Source organism: Rosa rugosa, chromosome 4 (assembly GCF_958449725.1).
Source record: "Rosa rugosa chromosome 4, drRosRugo1.1, whole genome shotgun sequence".
Classification (NCBI taxonomy): domain Eukaryota; kingdom Viridiplantae; phylum Streptophyta; class Magnoliopsida; order Rosales; family Rosaceae; genus Rosa; species Rosa rugosa.
The window spans coordinates 49,534,226-49,560,885 of NC_084823.1; the positions used below are offsets into that span (position 1 = coordinate 49,534,226).

Genomic DNA, 26,660 nt, shown 5'->3' on the forward strand with positions numbered 1-26,660 from the left:
CAGGTTGAAACTTGAAATAGCAGTGGGATCTTCTTTTGATGAGAGACTGTATATAGGAGAGGATATGAAAGATCTAACTCATCTAAGACATCTTAGAGAGAAAAATCAATGACTTAATTAAACTTATATATTAGGTACGTTAACAGTTTGAACCCGGTACGATTAGTCTTGAGACTTAGAAAATTTTTAGAGATATCGTGTGATCTCGATAAAATATATATATATATATATATATATAAAATTATTATTATTTTTTTTCATCAAATATAGAATTAGGAGATCAGAATTAGAACCCTGATCCCATGCATGCAGGGGTTGATGACAAATAGTTGATAGAAAATGGGAGTACTCACAATTAGATCCCTAGATTTTTATTGGTATCTAATCTTTACAAAGTACTCACAAAACCTTTTGATTTGATCGAAAGAGTTTTACCAAAATAGTTGATAGAAATGGCTTTTATTAGATCCTTGATTTTCATTGGTATTTAATCTATACGAAGTACTCACAAATTAGTTGATAGAAACAGAAAAGGCGCCGACTTTATCAACCTGGTGGATGCCCAAAATTTTCGAAATTTTGGAGATATTTCAAAATATTCAACAGCTATACTAGCTTAATAATCTTATTTTCTCAAGTACTTCAATCACATGCACGACACTAGGATTGGTTTGCGATAGATAGTATAATTATATAAGTGCTCTACTGAAACATGACCTGTTAAGTTTAATAAACATATGGCTGTTTTAAGTATTTTGTCAATCTAAAGGGCATAAATTGAAGCTTTTATAAGGCAATGTTGAAACTTGAAGCAGCAGTAGTGGGTTCTCCTTTTAAGAGACAAAAGGAGAGGAATTAAAGTGAGGATCCAAGACCTAAGAATATTAGTGTCACAGTTTGGCAGTATACTACTTTTGAATAAACTAGCAGTATTCTGCTGCAGGTTTTACTGCATTTGTAGCCTTGGTGGATCATCATCATTAGGAGAATCGGAATATTTATTGTACATATATCTTCGCAAGTAGCTAAATTAAAAATGTTTCTTTCAGTGTAATTATTTCAATGGTCATTCCACTGCATGAAGATCGATCAGAAAACAAGTGACAAATTTCTAGCTCGCTAGTTTGTTATCGGTGAGTAGCTAAATTTCTGAGCTTTGATGATGTATTTCCTAAGACCAAGGTCTGAAAAGAAAGAATTGCCTGATGAGACTTGCTGTCTTGCTATGACCTAGCTTGATGCATGATAAGCAGAACTGAAACGGATTCTTGATTTCGGCTACTGCCTTACTGGTACGTACTCGTCCTTTATGATGAACTAGCTATGATCCTCGGGAAGAACAAATCTTTCCCGGACTCCTTGCTGTACTGGGAGACTACAAACTCTCCCACCTCAATCACATTACGGTCCCTAACGTTCATGATATTAGGCTTCCAAAACAAGGCTGCCCCAAAGATGGGCGACAGTGACTCGATCAGTGAGTATTAGGTTTTGCGGGAATTAGGGTTTAGGGAAGTGAAATGAGAGAGTACGAAATCGAAGGAAGAGGAAGACAGAAGAAGGGAAGTGGCTGTTTCGAGATCGGTCCTTGATCGAGGGTACCACGTAGCTATAGCTAGCTACCATTATTGCCAAACTGGCTAGCTAGCTCGTAATGATCAAACAAGTACTGGATTTCCTAGCTCGCTCAAACCAAAAGATCGATATCGAGTCAAATAAAACTCATAATTGCTCGGAGAATCTGTCACGATCTCTAATTGCATTCTTTGATGAATTAATCATTATCTCGAATTGCCTCGGTTAGTAACTACGTTTTGAAAATGATGCGCAACAATCTATAATTCACATAGACGACATTTTGTTGATTGCATTGTACACACATATAAATAGTAGTTGCAAGATGAGACTATAGCATTCCATGTGAGCACTGATTAGTCTCACGTTGACAATGGGTTGGGAGGATTCTTCTAAAATGTTAGTCTAATAATGGTTGACATTGGGATCGTTGTATGTCAATGTTTCTTGTATCATTAATTACGAATTGGCATCTACCAATGTGCTTTTTAAAATTTTGCCTAAACGTACATTATCAGTAACCTATAAACAAATGTAATATTAAGTGAGACGAAAATATATATGCTATTGAAGACTTCACAAGCTCACATGCACAACATAGAAGATGAAGAAACCCTAAAGTCGGCTCTCCCGCTGTCTCAAAATCGATCTCGTCCGGCCGCGCCCGGACGTTAGTGGTGGCCTCTGGGCCTCGCTGATGTTTTGCGGTTGGCTGCCGGACAGGGTGTTGATGCTATTGCTCGGAAAGTTCTCCAGAAGGCTTTGTGCTCCTAGTCTTGGCATGGTGGTCTTGGTAGTGGTCTCTGGTGCTCAGTCTATGTGCGTGGGATGCCGGATTGTGGCGAAGCAAGATCATGGTGGGATGAGATCGGTGACTGCGGGTCAAGGTGGATTGGATTCGTGGTGGGGCGAAATCGGGATGCTGCGGGTCGTAGAGGCTTGGGTTGACGTAACTCAGTGCAGCTCGTGGTTTGGGAGGCGTAGGGGTGACGTTGATCGGAGTAACACCGGTCGTGTACGGCGTGGTCGGGTGACGTAAATCTGGTTTCCGGTATTGTGCTGCTGCTGGGTGAGGGACGGGGGCTGAGCCATGTCAGGCCAGTCTTTGTTGGGCTTGGAGTTGGGCTTTTTGGGGCTATTTTTGGGCTACTAGGGTTTTACATAGTTTTTGCTATTTAATTCCAATAATTCCCTATTTGTTTAGGGAGCTATGCTTCTAGTTTTTTTTAGTAAGCGTCATCGAGTCTAGTTTACTCGGCCTATTTACTATGTAGTAGTTAATAGTTTATAGGCTCTCTTTATGAGCGTGGGAACCGTCAAATGATTGGACCTAATCTATGTATCATTTTGCTACTACCACAAACTCTTTATCTACCCAGAGATGGTAGAGGGAGGATATGTAATGGTCCTTTCTGGCCTGAGATTTATTAATATATCGACATGATATTCTTCAAAAAAAAAAGCTCACATGCACAACAATGCATTGAATCAGGGCTGGTCCTGAGCGTTTTGATGCCCAGGGCAAAAAAATTTGTGTGTGCCCAATTAATTGGCCTAAATAAACATGTAATGATTCTTACGAATGTTATACTCTAAATCCTTTTTTTAGCGGTTTGGAACCTAATCAAGCTGTGCGGCTCATCCCCATGCTGATTTTATTACATAAAGAAACATTATATAACAAGGGGTACATAAAACCAAAACCCCGTATAAAAAAGATTACAAATTTTTTCTTATCACATAAAACTCCTAGCTAATCCAAAAGATCACACATAATGTAGTACTTCGACACAATCACACAAATAAGAGACATGGTAACGCGTGTCTTGGTAAAACTTACGAAGAATTCTGAATCAAAAAAGAAAAACCATATTCAAAAGTTGAAAAAATAAATAGAAATGACTTGGAAAAAAATAGAAATTATATAAGGGAAAAAAATACAAACAGTACCCAACCTATGGCCGACTCCGAATTTCTGTACCCAAATTTTCAAAACTATCACTTTGGTACCTGAAGTTCGGACCCCGACCCAACTTTAGTACCTAGAACACTGTTGGCCGTTGCGGAGTTAGTCAACTGTCAAACTTTGAGGGGTATTTTCGTCCTTTCACTAAATTTCTTCTTCTTCCTCAAGCTCTCTTCATCTTCTTCTTCCTCCTAACACTGTCATCATCTTCTCCAGACCATTGGCAAAAGAATGAAACCTAGAATTAGGGCAAATTAACTTCATTTCTTGGATCTGATCAGGCATCACCCATCATTCTCTCTTTTTTTCTTTTCTTTGGGCTGGGTCACAATTTTTTTTTTCTTTTTCTTTTTTTCCACTCTTTCTCTCTTCTTCCTTTTTTCTTTTCTCTCTTCTTCTTCCTTCGCCTGCTGGTAGATCGAGGGTGGGCGCTGGTGGGCAGGCTGCGCTGGGTGGGCTGCGCAAGCGCAGGCGCGGGGTGCAGGGCTGCTGATGCTGGGGCAGTAGCGCGGAGGGAGATGTACGCGCAGAGGGGGGGGCTGGGCAGCGCTCGGCCTGGTGTGCTGGTCTGGTCGGCTATGGGGCTTCGCGGCAGGGGTTGCGGCCCCGGGGGGGGGGGGGGGGGCTGGGCTGGAGAGGAGGAGGCGCGGGGCTGCTGGAAGAATTTTTTTTTTTTTTTTTTTGGTCGTTGATAATGGTTAGAGAGAGAGAGAGAGATAGAGAGAGCGAAGAAGAGGTAAAAAAAAAAAACTATATATATATAAAAATAATGAATTAAATATGAAAAGACGAAATTACCCTTCAATATATGCCACCTGTCAGACGCCGTTACTGAGTTAACGGCTTCAGGTACTAAAGTTAGGTCGGGGTCCGAACTTCAGGTACCAAAGTGATAGTTTTGAAAATTTGGGTACAGAAATTCGGAGTCGGCCATAGGTTGGGTACTGTTTGTATTTTTTTCCCATTATATAATATACACTTACTCGTGGTCGTCCTCTATGAAGTATATGCTTCAACAAGGAAACCATATAGATATATTCGTCCAATATTCTGCCATTTCCACAATTGAATGAATTACACCAAAAGATCAGTAATGTGCATGAGGTTTTATATTCAATAAAACCAATTGAAAAAGGACTAGTATTTTACCTCATCTTGAATATGATGGCTGACCCCCCAAATGAACAAGGTGCTTACAACATGAAAAGTAGCACAAAATAGCATTGTAGTCCCGAGCCAAATATGATATCTTACTGAAGCTTCAAACTGAAAGTTGGCCAACAACTTTTTTCCTTCTTGTTTTTTCTTTTCTGATCGAGATTGACTTGCAAATCCAACTTCTAATTGCACATAATATTGAAAATTGAAAACCGATGAATGAGCAGGTTGTTAAAAATAACTTTGAATGATGATTGATAAACACTGGAGCACAGAACAATACCTGTAAATTTGGAATTTGCTTTTTTCCTTCTTGTTCTTTCTTTTCTAATCGAGATTGACCTGCAACTCCAACTTCCAATTGCATCTAATTAATGTTGAAAATTGAAATTCTTACAAATCAACAGAACTCAAAAAGAAAGTAACAAGACTTTTGATATACAAAATTTTCATTGGATATCAAAATTGAAGAACACCAGGAGAACACCCAATACCTATTTTGATTTGTACCTCAGCCTACATTCATGGAAATTAAGCTGAAAAATTCGTATGATCACCGTAGAATAACATAAACATAGAGAGGAGAAAGATTGGGTGATGGATGAGAATGAATTAAAGATTTGAGTAACCATTGAAACCAATTTAAAGAAAAAATTTGCTGGGTTTCAAGTTTTGAGACTTGGGAGAGAGGAAGAGATGCTTGGATAATCAATTTTGTGCTCCCGTTGCGCGTTGGAAGAAGAAGAAGAAGTAAAGACACAATCTGCGTCTCAGATTTTTTTGTTTTTGTTTTTTTGTTTTTACGTTCCAGTTCCTATACATATATAATTATATATAATTAAATATATACTAGACTCCAAACACACCCTATGGGTGTGGATAATTACGTGGGAAGTTATTCCACGGAATGTAGAGGAAATTGCTGCACATATTTTGTTTTTGATTTTTTTTTGTTAAATTTCTTTTGTTTTTCTTTTATTTGTGAATTGACCATTTTGTCTTTCTCAAATATTTCAGTTCAAATGTTTTTTAATATTTGAGGGATATTTTGGTAAAATTTTTCTGTTTTGGCTGACATACTCTCTTATCTTAATAATAGTGTATATATATATATATATTATATATATATATATCTTATATATTACATTTTGTTTATAAAATCTGGTGCCCCTTCTGTGTTAGGCCCTGGGTTGTCACCAATGTTGCCCATGGGCAAGGCAGGCCCTGCATTGAATATAGACGATATTACAATTTCTATCGTTGAATTAACCCAAGAAAACCAAAAGCAAAATAAACTGATTAGTTGCACATATATACGTAGCTCCATGTTACTTTCATATCTACTTGAGAAACTCCATGCATTTCTGTTTGGCTCCAATTTTGCTGCAGCTGGTCAACAGTCTCTTTTCTGCGCGGGCGTGCCAGCACCGTTCGGGTGCGGTCGTCGGGGATGTCCCTTGACCTGACTTCTTTTCAAGCGATTGTAGACGAGGAGAGCACCAACCTCGTCGTGGGATTCTTTCTGCCTCGTGGTGAGGACTTTACTGAAGTTTCTTCTTGTTCACAAGTCGATACTCAATGTTGCAGATTGAGCAGAGCGAAATCACCGGGAAGTATTGAGATCTTGCTAAAGCGTGACTTTAGCTTGGCTGGGTTGCTAGGGCGTTACCCTTGCTTGGCTGGTTCTATAACCGTTGTGGTCGCGGCACTACCGTCGGCTCCCGAGGAGACTAGGACCGAAGCACGTTGACAGAGGGTTTGGTGGCACTGAAAGTCGGCTTCTGAGAAGACTAGGACTAGGAGTGAGATCACCGGTAAGAGAAAGAGAAGGAGAGGAGTTGCTCTTAGAGAGGTTTGCTCTAGAGAGAACTTAGATCATCTTAGAGATGTTGTTGTTGAATGTGAATGTGTCTATTGTGTTTCAATGTAACCTCTATTTATAGGCTACCATGCCAACTACTTTGGCATTAAACAAATGAAAGTGGAGCACTAATTAGAGATAAGGGAGGTGGAGCTGTAGGTGGAGCACTAATAGGAATGATGAATTTGGGAGATAAGGGAGGTGGAGATGGGGGTGGAGCACTAATAGGAATGATGAATTTGGGAGATAAGGAAGCACTTTCGGCTCCTTTATTCCTTCATGTATATCTCCATCAGAAATTCAGATTCTGGCCATGATGTCTTCATAAAAAATGTTCCACTATGAATCTAGATCATGCTGACCAAATTTCAGAGCTTTTTTCCATGTGGTTGGGCCGGAAATGCTGCTGGACCTCTTACAGGTCCAGTTTTCCAGTTTTGCTTCTGTAGAAAATTGGGCTGATTGTTTGAAGGCCTTCCACTCAAAAAAAACTCTTGCACTCTTCATAAGAAATGATCCTTGGGCTGTCTAGAATGGATCTGGAAAGTTTCAGCTCATTTCAAGTTCATTTGGTTAGTCTTCCGCCCCTCCTTCCTTGTTTAGCTCGGTTTCTCCTAGCCGAAGTAGGAAAATGTGCTAAAGTTAACTTTTCATGCTTCCATGCTTCCATAGTAGGCTTTATTTAGCCTCTAAATATATATTTCGAGCTTGTCGACAATATATAGCTTGAGCCACTGACATTGGCTCAATTTCTCCAACACATGCCTTGTCAGGCCAAAATGTTCATTTTGGTCCAAACATTGCCCCCCAGACCTCGAAGTCAAAGGTCCTCGTCTTGACTAAAGAGGTCTTGAATTAACACTACTCTTATAATGTCGTTGCTCCAAAGCCACTTGTATTGGCTTGACTAAAATTACTTGAACAGTAGCCTCTCTCCCTCTTAATTATACATAGTGAGCATACATATATTAATCGCCAGTCTTCCTTCGCGAACCATCCTTTGCGAGGCCATGTAATTAAAACCACTTCGCTGCCAACAATTCGCAACCCAGCTTTCGCCACAATTATTGGCAAAAATATTGATTTGACCTCCTCCACTGCTAATACCATACTAGGCATATTAAATGCCTCTTGTATATGTGCCCAGACCAATACCAATGGCCTCTTAAGTATATTAGCAAGTTCCAGCCACTATTAGGCAAGAACACAATTTTTTGCATCCTCCGCGACGCACAAATTTGAAATTCTTTTTTTATTTTTGTATTTTTGTATTTTTTTTTTTTTTAATTTTAATAAGACATTGTGAATCAAGGTTTAGACATGCGGCCCAAGTATAGTCGTCTAGACACAAATTTTCTTTCAAATCCTTTGGGCAACCTTACTGAAATGGCCAGGTGGGGGAGGGCGAACAAGAGAGGCAGAATCCATTTTGGCATGAGCTACTCCCACATAGTGGTTTAGGCCCATTTGCACGCACTTCTGGATTCAAGAACCTGTCATGAACGTTGTCCCCTTTCTAGACACCATTTCACATAGGTTATACTTACTAAGATGAGAAATGTCATAAGTGTGAAGACAGTTCAACAAGTGTTAATAAAAGCCGCCCTTAACCTTAAGGGACCTGAACTAGGCACCAATAAGGAGTTTAGGCCAATATTAACAAAAGAGACTTCACCTATTCCGTTATGATTCACAAATGACGAAAATAAAAATGAAAACTGAAAATTGACAGGAAATTTAAAAACAAAGAAAGAAGTTAGCAGCACTATATTTGGCTAACCTCCAGAAGGCCACGGGGGAGGCCATATATGCTTCACTCCAAGCTCCGATGTATCAAAATTTGTAGGGTAAAAATCCCTCCTATGAGAGCTTGTAGAAAAAGAACAAAGATACTTCTCGTTGAAGAATTTGGAGGAATTTGGCTCGTGAGAGGGGTATTCTTGCCCCCCAAGTATCTTTGTTGGTTGACGAGACATGATCTCCAATTGTAATTTGGAAGATGACGGTGTCCCAAGATCGGCTTTGTCGCCAACTGTCGCCAACTTCTCTTGATCAAAGGGATGATCATGGGTCATATCTTGGCCCCCATGCATCTGATCAGTAGCCACGTATTTGGCTTGATCAGTGGAGACATCAGATATTTGTTCAGAGACAATTTTCTTGTCTGAAGAACAATCTTGTTGATGACGTTCTCCATAAGTAGCCTCTATGTAAGGCTGTGATTCACCAGTGAGGTCATTAGGTTGATTGCCACCTATAGGCAAATCAGCCTCATAAATGACCTCTTCTCGAGCGTTCTGCTCAATTTCTAGGTCCCAATCGCGAAACCTCTGCTTTGTTTTTGCGATCAAAATGGCCATGTCCCTGGCTTGCTTTTCTTTATTCCTCTCGATGTTGGCCATGATGATCGCGAGCTGTTCATCAATGCTTGCCCCCTCTGGGATGGGAATAGGCATAAACTCATCATTAATGGCGGTATCGCCAATGGTGGCAACATTGTCCATCAATTCACTTTAGGAATTTCTTTTGGTAAAGATTTTCCCCTGGCATCTCAATGATGACGAAAAAAAAAATTCTAACCTTGTCCCACCGGGTGTGCCAAAATGTTTATTTTGAAGCCCGGTGGTTGAATGTCTTCAAGAGAAAAACTTCTGATGTTGTCCCACCGGGCGTGCCAATTTGTTTGTTTTGAAGCCCGGTGGTTGAATGTCTTCAAGAAAAAAAAAAAAATTCTAACCTTGTCCCACCGGGTGTGCCAAAATGTTTGGCTCCAATTTTGTTGCAGCTGGTCAACAGTCTCTTTTCTTGCGCGGGCGTGCCAGCACCGTTCGGGTACGGTCGTCGGGGGTGTCCCTTGACCTGACTTCTTTCAAGCAATTGTGGACGAGGAGAGCACCAACCTCGTCGTGGGATTCTTTGTGCCTCGTGGTGAGGACTTTTGCTAATCTTCTTGCGTCACCAAATCGATACTCGATGTTGTAGATCGAGCAGAGCGAGAACCACCGGGAAGTGTTGAGATCTTGCTAAAGCGTGACTTTAGCTTGGCTGGGTTGCTAGGGCGTTACCCTTGCTTGGCTGGTTCTGTAACCGTTGTGGTCGCGGCACTACCGTCGGCTCCCGAGGAGACTAGGACCGAAGCACGTTGACAGAGGGTTTGGTGGCACTGAAAGTCGGCTTCTGAGAAGACTAGGACTAGGAGTGTGATCACCGCTAAGAGAAAGAGAAGGAGAGGAGTTGCTCTTAGAGAGGTTTGCTCTAGAGAGAACTTAGATCATCTTAGAGATGTTGTTGTTGAATGTGAATGTGTCTATTGTGTTTCAATGTAACCTCTATTTATAGACTACTATGCCAACTACTTTGGCATTAAACAAATGAAAGTGGAGCACTAATTGGAGATAAGGGAGGTGGAGGTGTAGGTGGAGCACTAATAGGAATGATGAATTTGGGAGATAAGGGAGGTGGAGATGGAGGTGGAGCACTAATAGGAATGATGAATTTGGGAGATAAGGAAGCACTTACGGCTCCTTTATTCCTTCATGTATATCTCCATCAGAAATTCAGATTCTGGCCATGATGTCTTCATAAAAAATGTTCCACTATGAATCTAGATCATGCTGACCAAATTTCAGAGCTTTCTTCCATGTGGTTGGGCCGGAAATGCTGCTGGACCTCTTACAGGTCCAGTTTTCCAGTTTTGCTTCTGTAGAAAATTGGGCTGATTGTTTGAAGGCCTTCCACTCAAAAAAAACTCTTGCACTCTTCATAAGAAATGATCCTTGGGCTGTCTAGAATGGATCTGGAAAGTTTCAGCTCATTTCAAGTTCATTTGGTCAGTCTTCCGCCCCTCCTTCCTTGTTTAGCTCGGTTTCTCCTAGCCGAAGTAGGAAAATGTGCTAAAGTTAACTTTTCATGCTTCCATGCTTCCATAGTAGGCTTTATTTAGTCTCTAAATATATATTTCGAGCTTGTCGACAATATATAGCTTGAGCCACTGACATTGGCTCAATTTCTCCAAAATGCATGTAAACAGTGTGTGCTGCTTGTGGAGGCACAAAAGTCGCTTATAGGCCAATGAAACTTGACTTGGCTACAAATTATTAGAAGGAGGGGGCATATGACCGGTTAGAGCATCTCCAATAGGTTTCCTATAATTTCTCTATTATAGGGAAGCAAAAATTAAAATCTCCAAAAAAATTTCTGCTCCAACTCCAACAGATTCTCTATTTTACAGATTTCATAATTCTTCCCTAAATCCTTCCCTAAAATTTTACATATTGTTGTAAATATAGGGAATTTTGTTTTCTCTCTCATCACTATCTTTATTTTAGGAATAATTATAGGGAATTTGTTGGAGCAAAACAACTAAATTTTTCCTTAAAATGGAGAAAAATTAAGATATGAGGAAGCTGTTGGAGTTGCTCTTACAATTTATTAAACATAAAACGGATAAATACCAAAGAAATTAACCAAAAAATGGGGATCCAAAAGACCAAATCTATAAAAACGCTATGTTATAAAAAACAAATACCAAATAATGATTATTGTAGAATGACCTTATATATAGAGTTTTGCAGCTCTAGTGTTTAAGCGCATTACCCCCTATCGTCCAAGCTCTCAAATTCAAAACTCCAATATTGCTAACAATAGAAAAGAAAAAGTTAAAAAAAAAAAAATCATAACGTGTTAGTCCAAACCGTTTCAAGTTTGAGCCCGGCGAGTCTGGCCTGACCCAATTTACACGTCGGGCCTTGCCTCTAGTTTGCCCAGCACAAGAAAACGACAACAATCTAACGGAAACGACATTGCAGTGTCCATTAGCGTCTTCTCTGTTGCTCGCGCCGATTTTCTCAGAAAGTCTGAAGTCTGAAGAAGAAGAAGAAGAAGAAGAAGAGGAGTCGAAAAAGGGTGAAGCTTTGAGTGACCCAGAAAAATGGGGAAGAAAGCGAAGAAGCCCGGAAAGGGAAAAGAGAAGACGGAGAAGAAAACAGCCAAAGCTGAGGAGAAGAGAGCTCGCAGAGACACCAAGAAGCTCTCTCCCGAGGACGACATCGATGCCATTTTGGTAATTTCACTCCTCCTCTGCCTCTGCCTCTGCCTCTGCATATATGCACTCTCTACTTGTTAGTTAATTTAGTGAACAATTCGAAAAGCTTGGTTTGAAATTATCAATTACTAAGTGTTGGAAAAATCATAGCTTTGTATTCTGTATAAAAAAAGACTATATCTTTGGGATTTTAGGGACTGTTTTGTACTGAAACGCTTCTTCACAAGTGTTGTGGTGTAAAAGAATGATTGATTCTGGTCATGGTTTTTGTTTATCATCTGACTGGTTTCCTTTCAGTTTTAAATAATTTCAAATGCATTTGATTTTCACAGCTGAGTATACAAAAGGAGGAAGCCAAGAAGAAGGAAGTCCATGTTGAGGAAAATGTCCCAGCTCCTTCTCCGCGTTCCAACTGCACCGTATGTCCCATACTTGTGTGTTTGTTAACACTTCTATTCTGTGTGTGTTGATTCATGTGTACCTTACTCATTGTACAATATCCGATGTTTGTGCTTGCTTGTTGTGTAGCTGAGCGTCAATCCCTTGAAAGAGACAGAGTTAATCCTTTACGGGGGTGAATTCTACAATGGTAATAAGGTGAGGTCTCGATATTCGTACACAAGCTATAATGCTTTATTTGAAGGAAATGGACTTTCGTCCTTAATTTTCACCCTGGGGAGTCATGCTAATTTGTGTTTCTGCAGACGTTTGTCTATGGCGATTTTTACCGGTACGATGTTGAAAAGCAGGAATGGAAGTTAATTTCAAGCCCTAATAGTCCACCCCCTCGTAGTGCTCACCAGGCTGTCACCTGGAAGAACTATATTTACATCTTCGGTACACTGACAAAACTTCATTTTTTATATATAAACACATGTTCACTATTTGCAGTTTTAATTGTTTTGAATGTTGAACATGATTGCATTTTTTTGTCATTAGGTGGTGAATTTACTTCCCCAAACCAAGAGAGGTTCCATCACTATAAGGTGAACCCTTCTGGAAACACAATTCTTAATAGACTGGGATTTGACTCTCTATCCTATATATCGGCCTCAATTGTGTGATAGTAATGTTATCTTTTTTGTTTTCCCTTATAGGACTTTTGGATGTTGGATCTCAAAACAAATCAATGGGAACAGCTAAACTTAAAAGGGAGTCCAAGTCCACGCTCAGGTCATCGAATGGTAAATTCAGGTTGCTTTAGATACTATTGTTGGTTTAATCTCCATATACCTTTGAGTGATGCATTATCGGTTATGTTACAGGTATTGTACAAGCACAAGATTATTGTTTTTGGCGGCTTCTATGACACTCTAAGAGAAGTGAGGTTGTTGATGGTTTTTATGAAACATTTTATAATTATGTAACTCATAAATTTTTGTTAATCTCTCTAGCAAAGGAGACTGTATGAGCTTGCAAATATTTATCTGTTAATTTACTAATTAGTTGGTTATTTTATTACAATATGCAGGTATCATAATGATCTTTATGTATTTGACCTGGACCAGTTCAAGGTAAAGATATCTCATCTCTGTCATGTTAATCCAGTCTGTTTTTATCTGTTGTTGTTATTAATTTCTAACAATACTTGTGCAATGTTGCATTTCAGTGGCAAGAAATAACCCCTAGGCCTGGGGCCATGTGGCCAAGTGCACGAAGTGGCTTTCAATTTTTTGTTTACCAAGATGAGGTGAGGGATTTATTAACTTAATAATATGATGTACTGACTTTCTCAATAGCTTTAACCATGGGTTCTGTTTTGACATTACAGATCTTTCTATATGGTGGCTATTCCAAAGAAGTTTCATCTGATAAAACCAGCTCTGAGAAAGGAATTGTTCATTCAGACTTGTGGTCCCTTGATCCTAGGACATGGGAATGGAACAAGGTTCTTCTTTCGCATCACTGTTGTCTTGTTTTTCTTTTATTACAATGTATCAATCAAGAAATAGAAGAGTACATGATTTTCTGATTTCAAGATTTACTTATCCATCTATCTTCAGATGTTCTTTATGATGCTTATACAGAAAATGCATATTATACTGGGTGAAATTTGGTGTTGGTACATATGGAACTGGGTGTTAGTGTTTAGGTTTGATGCTTCCTATTGTAATTGCCATGTGGTTAGGTCTGGGTTTCTTAATGGTTCTTCTAGTTGTAATATACAATTCCTTCTACAAATTGCGATTTGGAAGAAATGAAAAGCATTTTCGTTTTGTTACCTGAAAATAAAATAAAAGAAAACTAAACCCCCATTATACTAATGAATAGAAAAACAGTCATACAGGTTTCATTGCATTTGTAAAAGCCATGTCATTTTCATTGGTTGCTCATTAGGAGAATTGGAAGCAACCTTATCATGGAATAATTTTAAATGTTACTTTCAGTACGATATTTATGCTCCTAAATGTGCAGATTTGTTTAGTATAGGTAGCAGTATTTATATTTTTTTACATTAATTTTTTTAATTTTTTATTATGGGTACATAACTGGCCTAGATCAGCTTCTTGATTGACCATTTTTTAGTAACTGTCATGTGTACGGTTGTTCTTACTATTGATTCCTTTGCACAGGTAAAAAAAAGTGGGATGCCTCCTGGACCTCGCGCTGGGTTTTCCATGTGTGTTCATAAGAAGCGAGCTTTGCTATTTGGGGGTGTAGTGGACATGGAAGTTCAAGGTTAGTGTTTTTGTGTATTTTATATGGCTATGCACCATGATGTTGTCAGAATCTTAATTTCTAGGGAAACTGTTAGTGTTCTCATGTTTGGCAATAAGAAAAAAAGAACCTCTTACAAAAAATCCTTTGTTCTACAAACTTATATCATACTTGCTCTTTATGTGATATACGTATGTCTGGCTGTAATTTGTTGGTAAAAGACCATATTGACAATGAGCATGTTTGTAAAAATTTAGGTGTAAAATCACCGGGCTGCAAGTTGAGAAAGTATGCTTGTTTGTCTGGCTATATCTGATGAAAACAAAGGATGGGATAAGTGTGAAGTGATATCCATTGACTTAATGTGCGGGAGGAGAAAATGATAAAGAATTTCATTTTCCAAACTTGTTTGCCTATATAGTGGATCAATATTTCCCTGGGATAAATTGGAGTTATTAGAAAATAGAATTCTGATTTGGTCAAGTGGAACTGTAAAATTGATTAATGTCACCAGTATCAGAAGATAGATGGAACCCCTTCCCTGAAAAGAAGTTAATATTTCTTTATTTAGCCCAACTACTAAGTTGACTTCTATTTGTTCGATTAGTTCAATCTCTTAGCTATTGAAATTGGATGTCATGCTTCTAATGAGGTCTTTCTGTTATACTATTCTCTTTTTGCTGGGCAGTAGGGTGGCTAGGATCCAGACTTGAATCTAGGACTGGTTCTTGGAGGGTTGGTAGATTTATTTCCTTTTTTTGAAATGCATGCAGGTGATGTAATGATGAGCTTGTTCTTGGACGAACTTTATGGCTTCCAATTAGACAACCATCGCTGGTAAGCCCATTGAGGGTTGTTACTCTTTTCTTTTAAACAATTGTAGGTTATTATAATTATTGTCCATCCCTCAGGGAGCCATTTTTATGACTTCACTTTCACCCTCTCAGAGGGTTGTAATTAAGTTCTGGCTGTGTGCACTATTTATTTTCTTTGAAAAACCAATTAGCATCTTGCGGTTTGCACAGTATATATGTTGCAGTTTGATCATTATGTCCTCCTCCGAACCCAGTTACTTTCTACTTGTTCTCATTGATGTTTGATTTTGTTATAGGCAATGACTTCTTAACGTGCAACCAGTTTTTGCCACATTTGAGAATCTTAATTTCCTCTTTAATATAGGTACCCATTGGAGCTACGGAAGGGGAAGTCAACAAAAGATAAGGTTTGGCAGTGTGTATAAATTTTATTATAGGATACTTATGGATTTCAATGTTGTGTAAAATTTTTTTCCCATTGGTATTTCACATTTTGTTAATAAATAATATCGAAATTATTTGTTTGATCGATTGGTTCAATAATGTATAGCTGCACTTGATCATTTACAGGTAAAAAAAAGTTCTGGACGAAAACGTAATAATGATGGTGATGATAAAATAGATACAACTGAACAAGAGGAGTCTAAAGAAAATGGCAAAGATGAGAATTCTGAATACGATGAAGAAGTAGGCGACTCGGGGAGCAAAATTGATGGTATATCGCAGCAAATGGCTACAGCCATGAATGTTGATGATTCTGATTTACCAGAGGTTTGTCATGCGAGATTTAGGATTAATTTATCTTTTCTTAAACATTAAAGCTCAGCTTTTTTATTCATGAATTTAGTTATTTTGTTAGATAGTGAAGCCCTGTGGACGTATCAATTCCTGCATGGTTGTTGGAAGAGATACATTATATGTTTATGGAGGAATGATGGAGGTCAAGGATCAAGAAATTACACTGGATGACTTGTATTCTCTTAATCTTAGCAAACTTGATGAGTGGAAGTGCATCATACCGGTTTGTAACACATTTACCCTGCATATTTGCTCATACTATCTTGATACTTCGCAGAGTGGTGCTGTCTTATTATTATTATTTTCTAGATTCTTCAAGCATCCCTAAATAACTCTTACTTGCGCAGAATTCTACAACTTATATACTTCTTTTTTACTGATTAAAGGGGTGTGTACACATTTATTTGTCTAGAATGTGCAACTGTGTTTGTGCTCTTCATTTTGATTTATTGCTTTCTCCATAGACTTAGAGAAAGCTTTAGTTAAAGCTTGTAAAAGATGAAGAAAGGAAAAAAAAAAAAACTTATCAAATTTTCTTTGAACCACTCTTTTGGGTTAAATAATGACTAGCTCTTGCCAATTCAGAAACTTTTCTTGATTCTAGGATGCTGACAAAATTGAGATATGCTAATATTCATGCTTCCTAGAAATTTCACATGAAACTAGCGTTTGCAAATTGCAATAACCTTTTGTGATTAGATTGAGACAACTGAGATCTTTTCAAGCAATAACCTTTTGTGAATAGATTGAGACAACTGAGATCCTGGACTCTGATTTTCTCTTTACTCAGGCATCGCAATCTGAATGGGTTGAGGCCTCTGAAGATGAAGATGAGGATGAGGATGAGGACGAGGATGAAGATGAGGATGAAGATGAAGATGAGGATGAAGATGAGGAGACTGATGATGATAATGACGGAGAGGTTCTTTATTTACTGCATTTTGTTTTTACCTTTTTATTTTATATTTTATTATTAGTTAAATGCATCCAGATCCTGTGGTTCATTCAATATTTGATCATACACCTATCTTGACCTTTTACATGTGATTTTTTTATTTCTGTTCGGGACTTGGCAAGCTCTTTTCTTCTCTGTACAGCCTACTTGATTTCGAAACAAAAGATTTTATTTTTATTTTTTATTTTGAAAAACACAGTATCAAAATGTTTCATGCATCCTTGTTTATTTTGATTCAAACTAGAAGCTTTTTAACTGAATAGTCTGAAACATATTGAAGAGGTCTAATTTTGATTTTTACATACTTTGGTTGAGGGGTTCGTAATAAGGAGCGACTTTTCATCTCATTTGGCCATGCCTGTACTAAAATTAGCTGAACATTATTTGATTTTGAATTTTTGGAAATAAAGTATCTCTATTTCAGTTCCCAACTTTTGGGTGTGACACGTCGAGCTATCTATTTTGATTTATTTTTCACTTTAATGTATGCAGAGTGGTAAAGGTGGATCGCTTCAAATGGGGGAAGCTGTTGCTTTAATCAAGGGCGGGGGAAAGACTCTGCGGAGGAAAGAGAAACGGGCCAGAATAGAGCAGATTAGAGCCAGTCTTGGCCTTTCAGATTCGCAAAGAACCCCAATGGTGCATAGCTTTTTAATTTCTTTTTATATATTTTTAAGGAAAAAGAATTACTTTGGGCTGAAAGCATGTTGACACAACATATGTCCCACTCGTGCTTTAGTCTCTCGTTCTGCTTTTTCTTCACCATATCACATTTCAGCTAATATTGGCGTATCTCTTATGTGAAGCCTGGTGAATCTTTGAGAGATTTCTACAAACGTACAAATATGTACTGGCAAATGGCAGCCCACGAACATACCCAACACACTGGAAAGGTATGTATCTTCCTCGTCTTTGAAAAACCCTTGGGCCTTGTTTGGTTCACGGAATGAATTTCTTAGGAAAGTGGTTCCTTTGTATTTCCAATGGGAAGGGAAATTAAGATTCCTACTAATATGTTAACAGTAAGGAATGGAATCAATAACTAATAATATAATAGAAAAAAATTGGTATTTATTTGTTTATAGGAATATTTTAGTCATATAAATATTGTATTAAATGTTCCAAAATTGTAATTAATGTTGGGAAATAAGAAAGGAAAATGGTTCCTCAGGAGAATGGAAGGATTTCATTTTCCTACCTATTTTCCCTTGCAAGAAAAACCATTTTCCTAACCTTGCACTTACGGGAAAGTAAGCACTTTTCCCTTTCCTGAGCTTAAAATCTGTGAAACAAACAAGACCTTAATTTAACATATTTATGAAGGAGCAATTGTAATAGATAAAACAAGGAATGAAGAAATGAAGGAGCAACTAAGAGGCTATATATAGAGGAGAAGAAACTGCTTGTTCATTTTTTATTGGTATCTGTTTTCTTGTACATGTTGACATCATTTGGTCTGGCATCACAGGAGCTCCGTAAGGATGGCTTTGATCTTGCTGAAGCTCGATACACAGAGCTTAAACCAATTCTGGACGAGGTAGCTCCTTTGGTTATGTGTCTCAGGGTTTATATATGCGCCTTCCTGAAACTGGAATCATGTAGATTGAATGTGTTTTCCTAATTTAAATTTATTCTGTTTATGCTGCAGTTGGCCATATTAGAGGCAGAGCAGAAGGCTGAAGAGCAAGAAGCTGAAACCAGTACTAGTGCTAGGAAGAGAGGCAAGAAAAGATAGGTGTTGAGCCTTGTCTTAGAAACGTCAATCAGCCTCTTACAATTTTGGTTCAAAAATTATATGAATATGCGCTTAAGCATACTCAGTGTGCTATATCCGAGTGTATTTTGAGATTATTGTAGAATATGATAGACAAAAGTTAGGATCATGACTTGTTTTACTCAAGTTGTGTGCACGTTTATGGCGGTAAACGTAAGTACTTGACTATAACTCTGTTCCTCAATTTTCCCTCCTACTTTCCTGGAGAACTTTAAGTCGGACCATGAATGCTTTCTCAAATACTGTTCAATGAGAGTGAAAAATTATAGTAAAAAACTACTTCTAATTGTGATACTGAATGTCCCGAACCACTTGAGCTGACATTATTTGCTCGTCTCATGATAATGCCTCACTGGCTGTCAAGACTATTTGGACTACAAGCAAATACCTCCATAATAACATTGTGTAATACCTCCATAACAAAATCTATGATCGTAGTCATCATATGTTAACATGACTTCCATAGATTCAAGATTTTTGCTTAGTTGAAAGTATCTCACAACTACCAGCCAAAAACAAATTTCAGATTTCAGATCAACTGCCAAGTGAAGTTTTTCCCAGTGTTGAATGAGTTTCTGTTGCAAAAGTGGTCAATATGGTAATCAATCCCTAATCCACTCATTATATTCCAATTTGTGCCCGCAAACTAAACGGCACATATATTTGATTGAAGCAGGAAATAGCATCCCATCCTTGATCTCCAGCTACAATTTATCTTTATGTTGCAGATCATACAGTAGCATACAACAGAACCAGACCATTTTAGTACACTAGATCAAACTAAGAAAACAAATTCAATATCGCTTTTCTTAGTGTAATTCTTCATTTATTAGTTACATGGAACCAGGCTTGGCAAACTAGTTCAACTACTATATCCACACGAATGGAGAATGCCAAACGGAGTTGATATTACAAACTAACTTTGAAACTCCAAAGATACCAAAGGAAGGGGGAGGGGAATCTGAAATGAAACCTGTATTCGTCACACTGGTCCCTAGACAATGCTTCACCAACTTTGTTGCATTAGTACTAATTACACCTTTTCGTTCTCCAGTTGTGCATCAGTATATAATACTTTGCAGTCGGTCCTCTGCTTGGGACGATAATTTTCCCAGTAGTCCTGCAATAGCATTTTAATTTGTTTAGATGTCAGTACTCGGTCCTTTGAAACTACTGAAGCTAAAATGAGGAAATTTTCATCAAGGGAAACGATACTAACAAACACAATTCAAACTATATATCTGTAGCGGTTTGAAAATAGTAAACTACCTGGTAAAGGTCCGAGGGAAATTCATTGTTGAGGTTCTCTGCATGGGATAGCCTCATACAAACGTCCTCATTGGCTGGTATTACAAGGTGGACCCCACATGTTTTTAAGGACGCCTTAGAGTGATTACATTGAAAAATAGTGACTACACACGTAAAAGGTGGCAATGGACGTGCATAACCAAATCGCCACATATCAAGGAATGGTATGTAATGCAACCACACATGATCCGACTGTTCTGAAACAACATACTGTGTGCCGAGACGTGAAACACTTACTTCATTGATGTGAATATAGACCTTAAAAGCGCAAACACCACAAGTATCTTGCAACTTTTGATCAACAACAACACACACAGCCAATCCTGTGTTGTCCCATTTGAAATTTTCAAGTATTTCAATACAAAATTCAAACCGTCGAAAACCCTTGAAATCCATTTGACACCCGAACCACTTTGGAACCTCGCTTCCTGGAAATCTAACTGTGAATTCGACTTGTTGAGAAGATAGGAGTTTTGAGAAGAGATCAGCGTCCAACTCATCCTCATCATCCTTGTTTGCCATCTGAACCAAATTTTCACAAAGTCTCCAGCAATTAGTCAAGTCCATCTCCTTAATCATTTGTGATTCTTTACGCTCCAAAATGTTTGACAACTTTGAAATTCTTTCCAATGATACGCAGTCCCTCAGATACAACCATTCAATCCTTGATGGAAGCTTTGGAATTTCTACGAGCCTCGTGCAGCCCCTCAAATTCAGTCTTGACAAGTTGACAAACTTATTGATGCATTCGGAAAGAATAACAATGGGGCTTCCTGATAAATCAAGTTCATATAAACTGCATGCACAATCAAAGGACGCAAGGAAATCAGTATTTGATAAGTTGCATCCTCCCGCAGTGAATTCAAATAGCCAAGGAAGAGCCAAATCGAATTCAGAGTCAGAGTTGTCATGTGAAACCTTAGAGTAAGTTGGAAGCACTTCAGAGTCCACCTTATTTGGGAATGTTCTGAGTTTGGGGCAGTCATACAACTTAACCTTCTTTAACTTCTGCAACTCATAAATGCTGCCAGGCAGGTTTGTGAAGTTTTTACATTCCATTACATGTAGCTCTTCAAGATTAATCAGATGTCCAACTGATGAAGGCAATTCTTTGATGGCAGTGTTCCATAAATTCAAGTCTTTTAAGTATTTCATCTCTCCCTCGATTTCAGGAAAGTTCTCCAGCCTTGTGCAATCATTAAGACAAATGAATCGCAGTGATCTCCAGTGAACTTTTCTCGGAAGCATCATAAGGTTAGAGCATCCTTGAAGAAACAGGTGAACAAGCTTTTCAAGAACTCCGATAGAAGGATGAATCTCATATAAACTTGAACATCCGCCAAGATGCAGCCACTCTAAACTTGGGCTACCAGACAGGTCTGGGATTTTTGTTAGGAATTTGCATTTCGACAAATTTAAGGATTTCAGATTTGGCAAGCTCTGTCACACCAAAGAAGAAAAAGAATTGAAATGTAAGGTCTAAAGAAATTAATAACGTAATTTAAAATAAATAAATAAATAAAAATTTATAAATACCTTGAATCCTTCCCCAAGACATGAGATGCGGCTTTCACAAATATTCAATTGAACAAGGTTCTTCATTGTAAAATTGGACGGCAAATATTGAGACGGGTAGTAAGGCCAATCAAGCAACCTCAACTCATTGGGAAGATAATCAACCTCTCCACAAAGCACTCCATTGACGTTTATAAAAATTTTAAGATTTTTCATCTTTTTGAAGCATCTAGGACTCAAGTGTATCTCATATATTGTAGGCAGCTTTACAATTATGCCTTCAATTTTACTTGTTCCCTAATTAAAAAGGGAATAGTATTAGCAAAACAAGAATTTTATATAACAAAATGCAACTGTTTTGAATTTTATAATTTCTTTAATAATTAAAAATATATATATATATATGTTGGTTGTCAAATTGGATCAAACTACATATTATATGAGCATATGCATGTATACTATTTAGTGCTTACTGTGTTTTTTGTTAAAACTTGGCGCACATCCTCGTGATACCACAATCTGTTGCGTTCACCAGGCTCGTTTGGTGATTGTCGATAAACTATCTCTTTTCCCATTTCTTCTAGCAAATCATGCATGCTTAAGTATCTACCAACATATATGAGGGCATTTTCTTCGAGAACTTTAATACTATGCTCGGGATTGATGTGGCCACAACCTTCTAGTATTTGTATCACATCATTTCTATTCCAACCTTTGAAGAAACACGCAATGTCAAGGAAAACTTTTTGCACTGTTTCTTGCAATCCATCATAACTTATTATAAGAACATCTCGAATGTCTTTAGGAGGATTTCTTTTAAAACCATGTAACATAGCTTGCCATTTATATATAGATGTATCACATAAACATGAACCTAAAACCTCTAGCGCTAGTGGAAGCCCTTTAGCATATTCAACAATACTACTAACAGACAACTTCTCATTGTCATCCAGATTTTTATTATCCTTGAAGGCATATGAACTGAAGAGCTTATGAGCTTCAAGACGACCTAGTTCACGGACCTCATATATTGGCTTCACTTGATGAGCAATCAACAAATGTTTATCTCTTGTTGTTATGATAACTCTACTGCCATGTTGAAACCAATCAGATGTTCCTGCTAATTTGTTCAACTGGTCCAGTTTATTCACATCATCAAGAACTAAGAGAATCCTTTTATCTCTCAATCTTTCACGCAATAAAGTACTTCCTTCATAAACATTGGTTGCCATCAATTCTTTCCCCACAACAATCTTAGAAAGAATAATGTTTTGTAGGTTGACTAAACCTCCATGTGGTTCTGAACCTTCTCTAACATTTGCCAAAAAGCAGCTAGCTTTAAACTTATGGGCAATTTTATTGTAAACAGCTTTAGCAATTGTTGTCTTCCCTATTCCACCAGTTCCCCATATCCCCACCATGCGTACATCATCTCTGTCAACATCTAAAATTTCAAGCATATCTTGTACTCGAGAGTCTAGCCCAACTTGACACTTTGGCATATCCAAATAAGTTGGTTCTTTTACTTGTGTGGAAATCTCTTCAACAATTCTATCAATAAACAAAGATTCATACCTGTGGAGTTAAAATAAAATGAAAATTTTTTTTTGAACAATAAATCAAATTAAACATAAAAAAAAAATGCTAGTTGCTACTTCAAAAAAGAGAAAATATTGTATATATTTTTTTTCTTGAGCAGAAATGAAAATCTCGATTATCAAAGCTAGCAGTATTGTAAAGACACCTACCACATAGTGAATATCCCCATACATGATACTAAAATTACATACGCCTAATCGCCCAAAAGACATAAAAATTATACACAACAACAATAAAATAAATCATGGGGCTAATCTAACTGTGTGAGTATCGTAACTCCTCAAAAAATCATATGAACCACCTCCTAAATTAAATTGATTATGCACCAATTCAGACAACTTTTCCTAGATTAAAATAAGTAAAATTAAGTGCATGATGTACCCGCCGGAAAAATGCCACCCAGATAAGTTTGCTGCTTCTGAAAGAGCTGCTCTCCATCTTAACACCTTGTCCATATCATCTTTGAATCTGCGTTCATGCTCTGCAAGTGCCTCACCAAATTTACCTCTTTGGTGTCTAACTTCTGAGGGATCCACGTTATAAAAGATTGGCTGAACCATTTGGTTATTTGATCTTTTACAATCAAGGATATGAACTAGTTCATCCAAACACCACTTCGACGATGCGTAGTTTTCGGAGAACACGATGAGAGAGAGCTTTGATCCTTCAATGGCTCGGAGAAGTGCTTGTGATATTTCCTCTCCTCTTGTAAGCTCATCATCTTTGAAGGTGTTGATCCTGTTGAGAACCAAATATTTGTGCAAATGATCTGTAAAATTGTAGCGAGTATCCTCGCCTCTGAAACTCAGAAACACATCGTATGTGTATGAACGGGTGGAAAAACTAATAGAAGAGAAAGAGGAAGAAGCTCTCAATTGGGTGGCCATTGAATCTGAGTTGTTGTTTGATTGCTGATGAAATGAAGGGGGTAGAAGAGGAAGGGGCTCTCAACAGGTGCTCTGATCACAGTTTTGTTCTGTGAGCTTCGATCAACGTCAATGTGAAGTCAAGTAAGATGAAGCGAAACTACCCAGAAAAGAAAAAGGGAAGGCGATCATAGTTTTCAACTTTTTTTTTGTTTTTTTAAGTTTTGCCTCTGGATGACGAACGTGGACTGATAGTGACTATTGAAATTACTTTCAATTTGAAAGAGCATTTCATATTGATCCACGTCCTAATGAGAGAGGGAGACTTTTCGCCATGGTATACTTAACATTGGGCCAACACGGTTTCTAGAATAAATATGAATTCTTTTCCTTGGATGAAAGAATAAAAATGAAAATTTCACATGATCTGTAGTTTTTTTTCTTTCATAAAACTTCATTATTTCATTTGCACAGGAGAGGGAGGTGTGTTCGTCGAAGCTGAAGCAAACTGTGAAAGGGAAAACACAGGAGACATAACCAACTCGTTTGATATCATTGTCTGCATTTGTGTGAAGCATCCTTGCTGATCTCCACAATTTTATTTCAAAATTATGTCTCACAAAATTAGTAATTATGTATTGATGTTCCATGTATTGATCACTATAGAGAGATGATATGTCATTTTTATTCATGTAGTGCTTGTGTTACCAGCTTATTTTTATAGTAAGAGTTATTGACCAATATAAATTTTTTGTTGCTGATAATTGATTGTCTTGCAACTCGCTAGCTTTGGGTGGTATGATTCTAGACACCTGTCTGGTGTCTTTTCTAATTATGTATCTAGATCATCTTGTTGGAGCTTGTGTAAGCTCTTTTGGGTTGTAAACCTCTTTTGTATTAAAAGAAAAACAATAGTTTGTTGAAATCAAAAGCGCGCATTTACATTCTAAGGAGACTTGATATGATAAATTATACAGTTTCTGTTTTCTTTTTGGCTGGAAACAGACATACGATTGTAAATAATGCAAAAAAATAATGGTTAGTTTTGCTAATATTATACAGGGAAGAAATGTTGGAAGGTCAACATCATAATATTTACCCGCGAAAGGGCTTCTCTGTGTTGGAACTGCATGTTCTATTAATCGAGGGACGTGGCCTAATCCCCCTAGCTAGCTCCTAAGTATAGTGTTGATCTATCAAAAACACCTCATTTGCACAAAACTTGTGGTTAGTTCATAGAAGTTTGTCATTGATCAATAGTTATTTGTTAGTTAGTTATTCGGTTTATTGTTCAGAAGAGGAAGATATATATACACACACACACATATATTCTTGTCTAAGATGGGCTTAGCTATTCACCCTCGAACCCAGAGTTCATACTGTTGGAGTGAGTTACTCCTTAATTGTATCCCTTGATTGTAGCAATTGTTATGTAATTAGGATTGTGCAATTATTTAGAATGTTATGTAGTTAAGGGGGAGTATATTACGATATAATTAGGTAATCACTTTTCTATTAGGTTTCTGCATACTTTGTATATATACTCTATTTTTGGAGAAATCAATATACATCAGAAATTCCCAAACTTTTTCTTTGCCTTTGTTCTGTTTGACTTGGTATCAGAGCAGAGATCCGTCTGGACTCTTTCGTTTGTTTCCGCTGCAAATTTGTCTTTGTACTCTTTAAGAGTTTGTCCTTTGTCTTCATCCTCTGTTCATTTTGCCCTAAAACTCTAAAGTTTGCAATACCTTGCCGTCAACCTCTCCTTCCTTAGTCGTGTCAAATTTTGTGGTTTGTATTGCTGCTTGAAGAAGAAGAATGGCAGATTTGTCCCTTAGTTCGTTGTTCAACAGTCAGGTGACTTGCAACTACTGTAAAACTGTTGGACACTACAAGAGTCAATGCCCCAAGTTGCTAAGACTCAACTCCAATAACTCTGGTTGGAAAAGAAGTAACAATGGTCAGAAAAGCAAGGCGGCAATCCAACTGGTGCAGGAGCAAGAACCTAATTTCTATGGTGTGGAGGGTCAAGATCAAACTAAGGGTAATATTTCCCTAACCCAGGAGAATCGAGGTAAAATTGGTGTCGCTTTAAATGTTTCTGGCTTTACTGGTAGTAATACATGGATAATTGATTCTGGTGCTTCTGATCATATGACCTATGATAAGTCTTTCTTCGTCACGTTGTCCTCCCCATCCATAACACATGTCTCTAATGCTAATGGTGAGTCCTTTCCGGTCTTAGGAATTGGGTCAGTCTAGGTTACACCGTCCATTACTCTTTATAATGTCCTCTATGTACCCTCTTTATCTCATCATCTTTTATCTATGTCTCAATTAAACACACAAAACAAATGCTCTGTCACCTTTTATCCTATGTATGTCATCTTTCAGGATCTGCATGTCCACTCGAGTGATAATTGGCAAGGGAAATTTGAGGGAGAGACTGTTTCACTTGGATTGCATGTACGGAGGACCGACACAAGCACCATCAAGTCCACAAAGTCCTATTGCCCTGATATTGAGTTCTGATCGGATAAATGAATTGTGGTTGTGGCATCGCCGTTTGGGCCACCCATCCTTTGGTGTCATGAAGAAGTCCATGCCTTCCCTTTTTTTGAGAATAAGTGATTCTAGTCTACATTGTGAAACATGTTCTCTGGCCAAGAGTCATAGGTCTAGTTATCCTTCTAGCTTTCAGTCTAGTACAACTCCTTTTGAATTAATTCATTCCGATTTATGGGCCTCCCAAAAATTCAACTATTTCA

At 37.9% G+C, this 26,660-nt stretch overlaps 2 protein-coding genes and 1 long non-coding RNA gene across 3 annotated transcripts; 1 reads left to right on the plus strand and 2 right to left on the minus strand.

Annotated features, from left to right (window-relative positions):
- Window positions 1-4,415: 4,415 nt before the first annotated feature.
- On the minus strand, window positions 4,416-5,404 carry LOC133742963 (uncharacterized). The gene is made up of 4 exons (XR_009862841.1): window positions 5,194-5,404; window positions 4,983-5,066; window positions 4,691-4,881; window positions 4,416-4,591 (listed from the first exon to the last, which is right to left on the minus strand). It is a non-coding gene; the product is annotated as an uncharacterized LOC133742963 (long non-coding RNA).
- Window positions 5,405-11,379: 5,975 nt separating this feature from the next.
- On the plus strand, window positions 11,380-18,898 carry LOC133746392 (uncharacterized). Its single transcript, XM_062174572.1, has 20 exons — window positions 11,380-11,622; window positions 11,937-12,023; window positions 12,133-12,201; window positions 12,309-12,441; window positions 12,544-12,590; window positions 12,702-12,788; window positions 12,870-12,931; window positions 13,076-13,118; window positions 13,214-13,294; window positions 13,376-13,492; window positions 14,178-14,283; window positions 15,036-15,099; window positions 15,442-15,484; window positions 15,648-15,848; window positions 15,937-16,098; window positions 16,666-16,797; window positions 17,323-17,469; window positions 17,637-17,723; window positions 18,299-18,367; window positions 18,479-18,898. Exons 1-20 carry the CDS (start codon window positions 11,491-11,493, stop codon window positions 18,563-18,565), a joined length of 1,956 nt encoding a protein of 651 aa, XP_062030556.1. The 5' UTR covers window positions 11,380-11,490; the 3' UTR covers window positions 18,566-18,898.
- Window positions 18,899-19,348: 450 nt separating this feature from the next.
- LOC133746082 (disease resistance protein RPV1-like) lies at window positions 19,349-24,234 on the minus strand. The gene is made up of 5 exons (XM_062174249.1): window positions 23,408-24,234; window positions 21,901-23,002; window positions 21,449-21,724; window positions 19,874-21,352; window positions 19,349-19,724 (listed from the first exon to the last, which is right to left on the minus strand). Exons 1-5 carry the CDS (start codon window positions 23,911-23,913, stop codon window positions 19,638-19,640), a joined length of 3,450 nt encoding a protein of 1,149 aa, XP_062030233.1. The 5' UTR covers window positions 23,914-24,234; the 3' UTR covers window positions 19,349-19,637.
- Window positions 24,235-26,660: the final 2,426 nt, after the last annotated feature.

Excerpts from the sequence above, each read along its gene's own strand:
- LOC133746392 (XM_062174572.1), top strand. The coding sequence starts at position 11,491 with ATGGGGAAGAAAGCGAAGAAGCCCGGAAAGGGAAAAGAGAAGACGGAG. Across the intron at positions 12,202-12,308 it reads AATTCTACAATGGTAATAAG|ACGTTTGTCTATGGCGATTT; the intron begins GTGAGGTCTCGA and ends GTGTTTCTGCAG. Across the intron at positions 17,724-18,298 it reads ATACCCAACACACTGGAAAG|GAGCTCCGTAAGGATGGCTT; the intron begins GTATGTATCTTC and ends CTGGCATCACAG.
- LOC133746082 (XM_062174249.1), bottom strand. The coding sequence starts at position 23,913 with ATGGCCACCCAATTGAGAGCTTCTTCCTCTTTCTCTTCTATTAGTTTT. Across the intron at positions 23,003-23,407 it reads GGGTGGCATTTTTCCGGCGG|GTATGAATCTTTGTTTATTG; the intron begins GTACATCATGCA and ends TTAACTCCACAG. Across the intron at positions 21,353-21,448 it reads GTCTTGGGGAAGGATTCAAG|AGCTTGCCAAATCTGAAATC; the intron begins GTATTTATAAAT and ends TTGGTGTGACAG.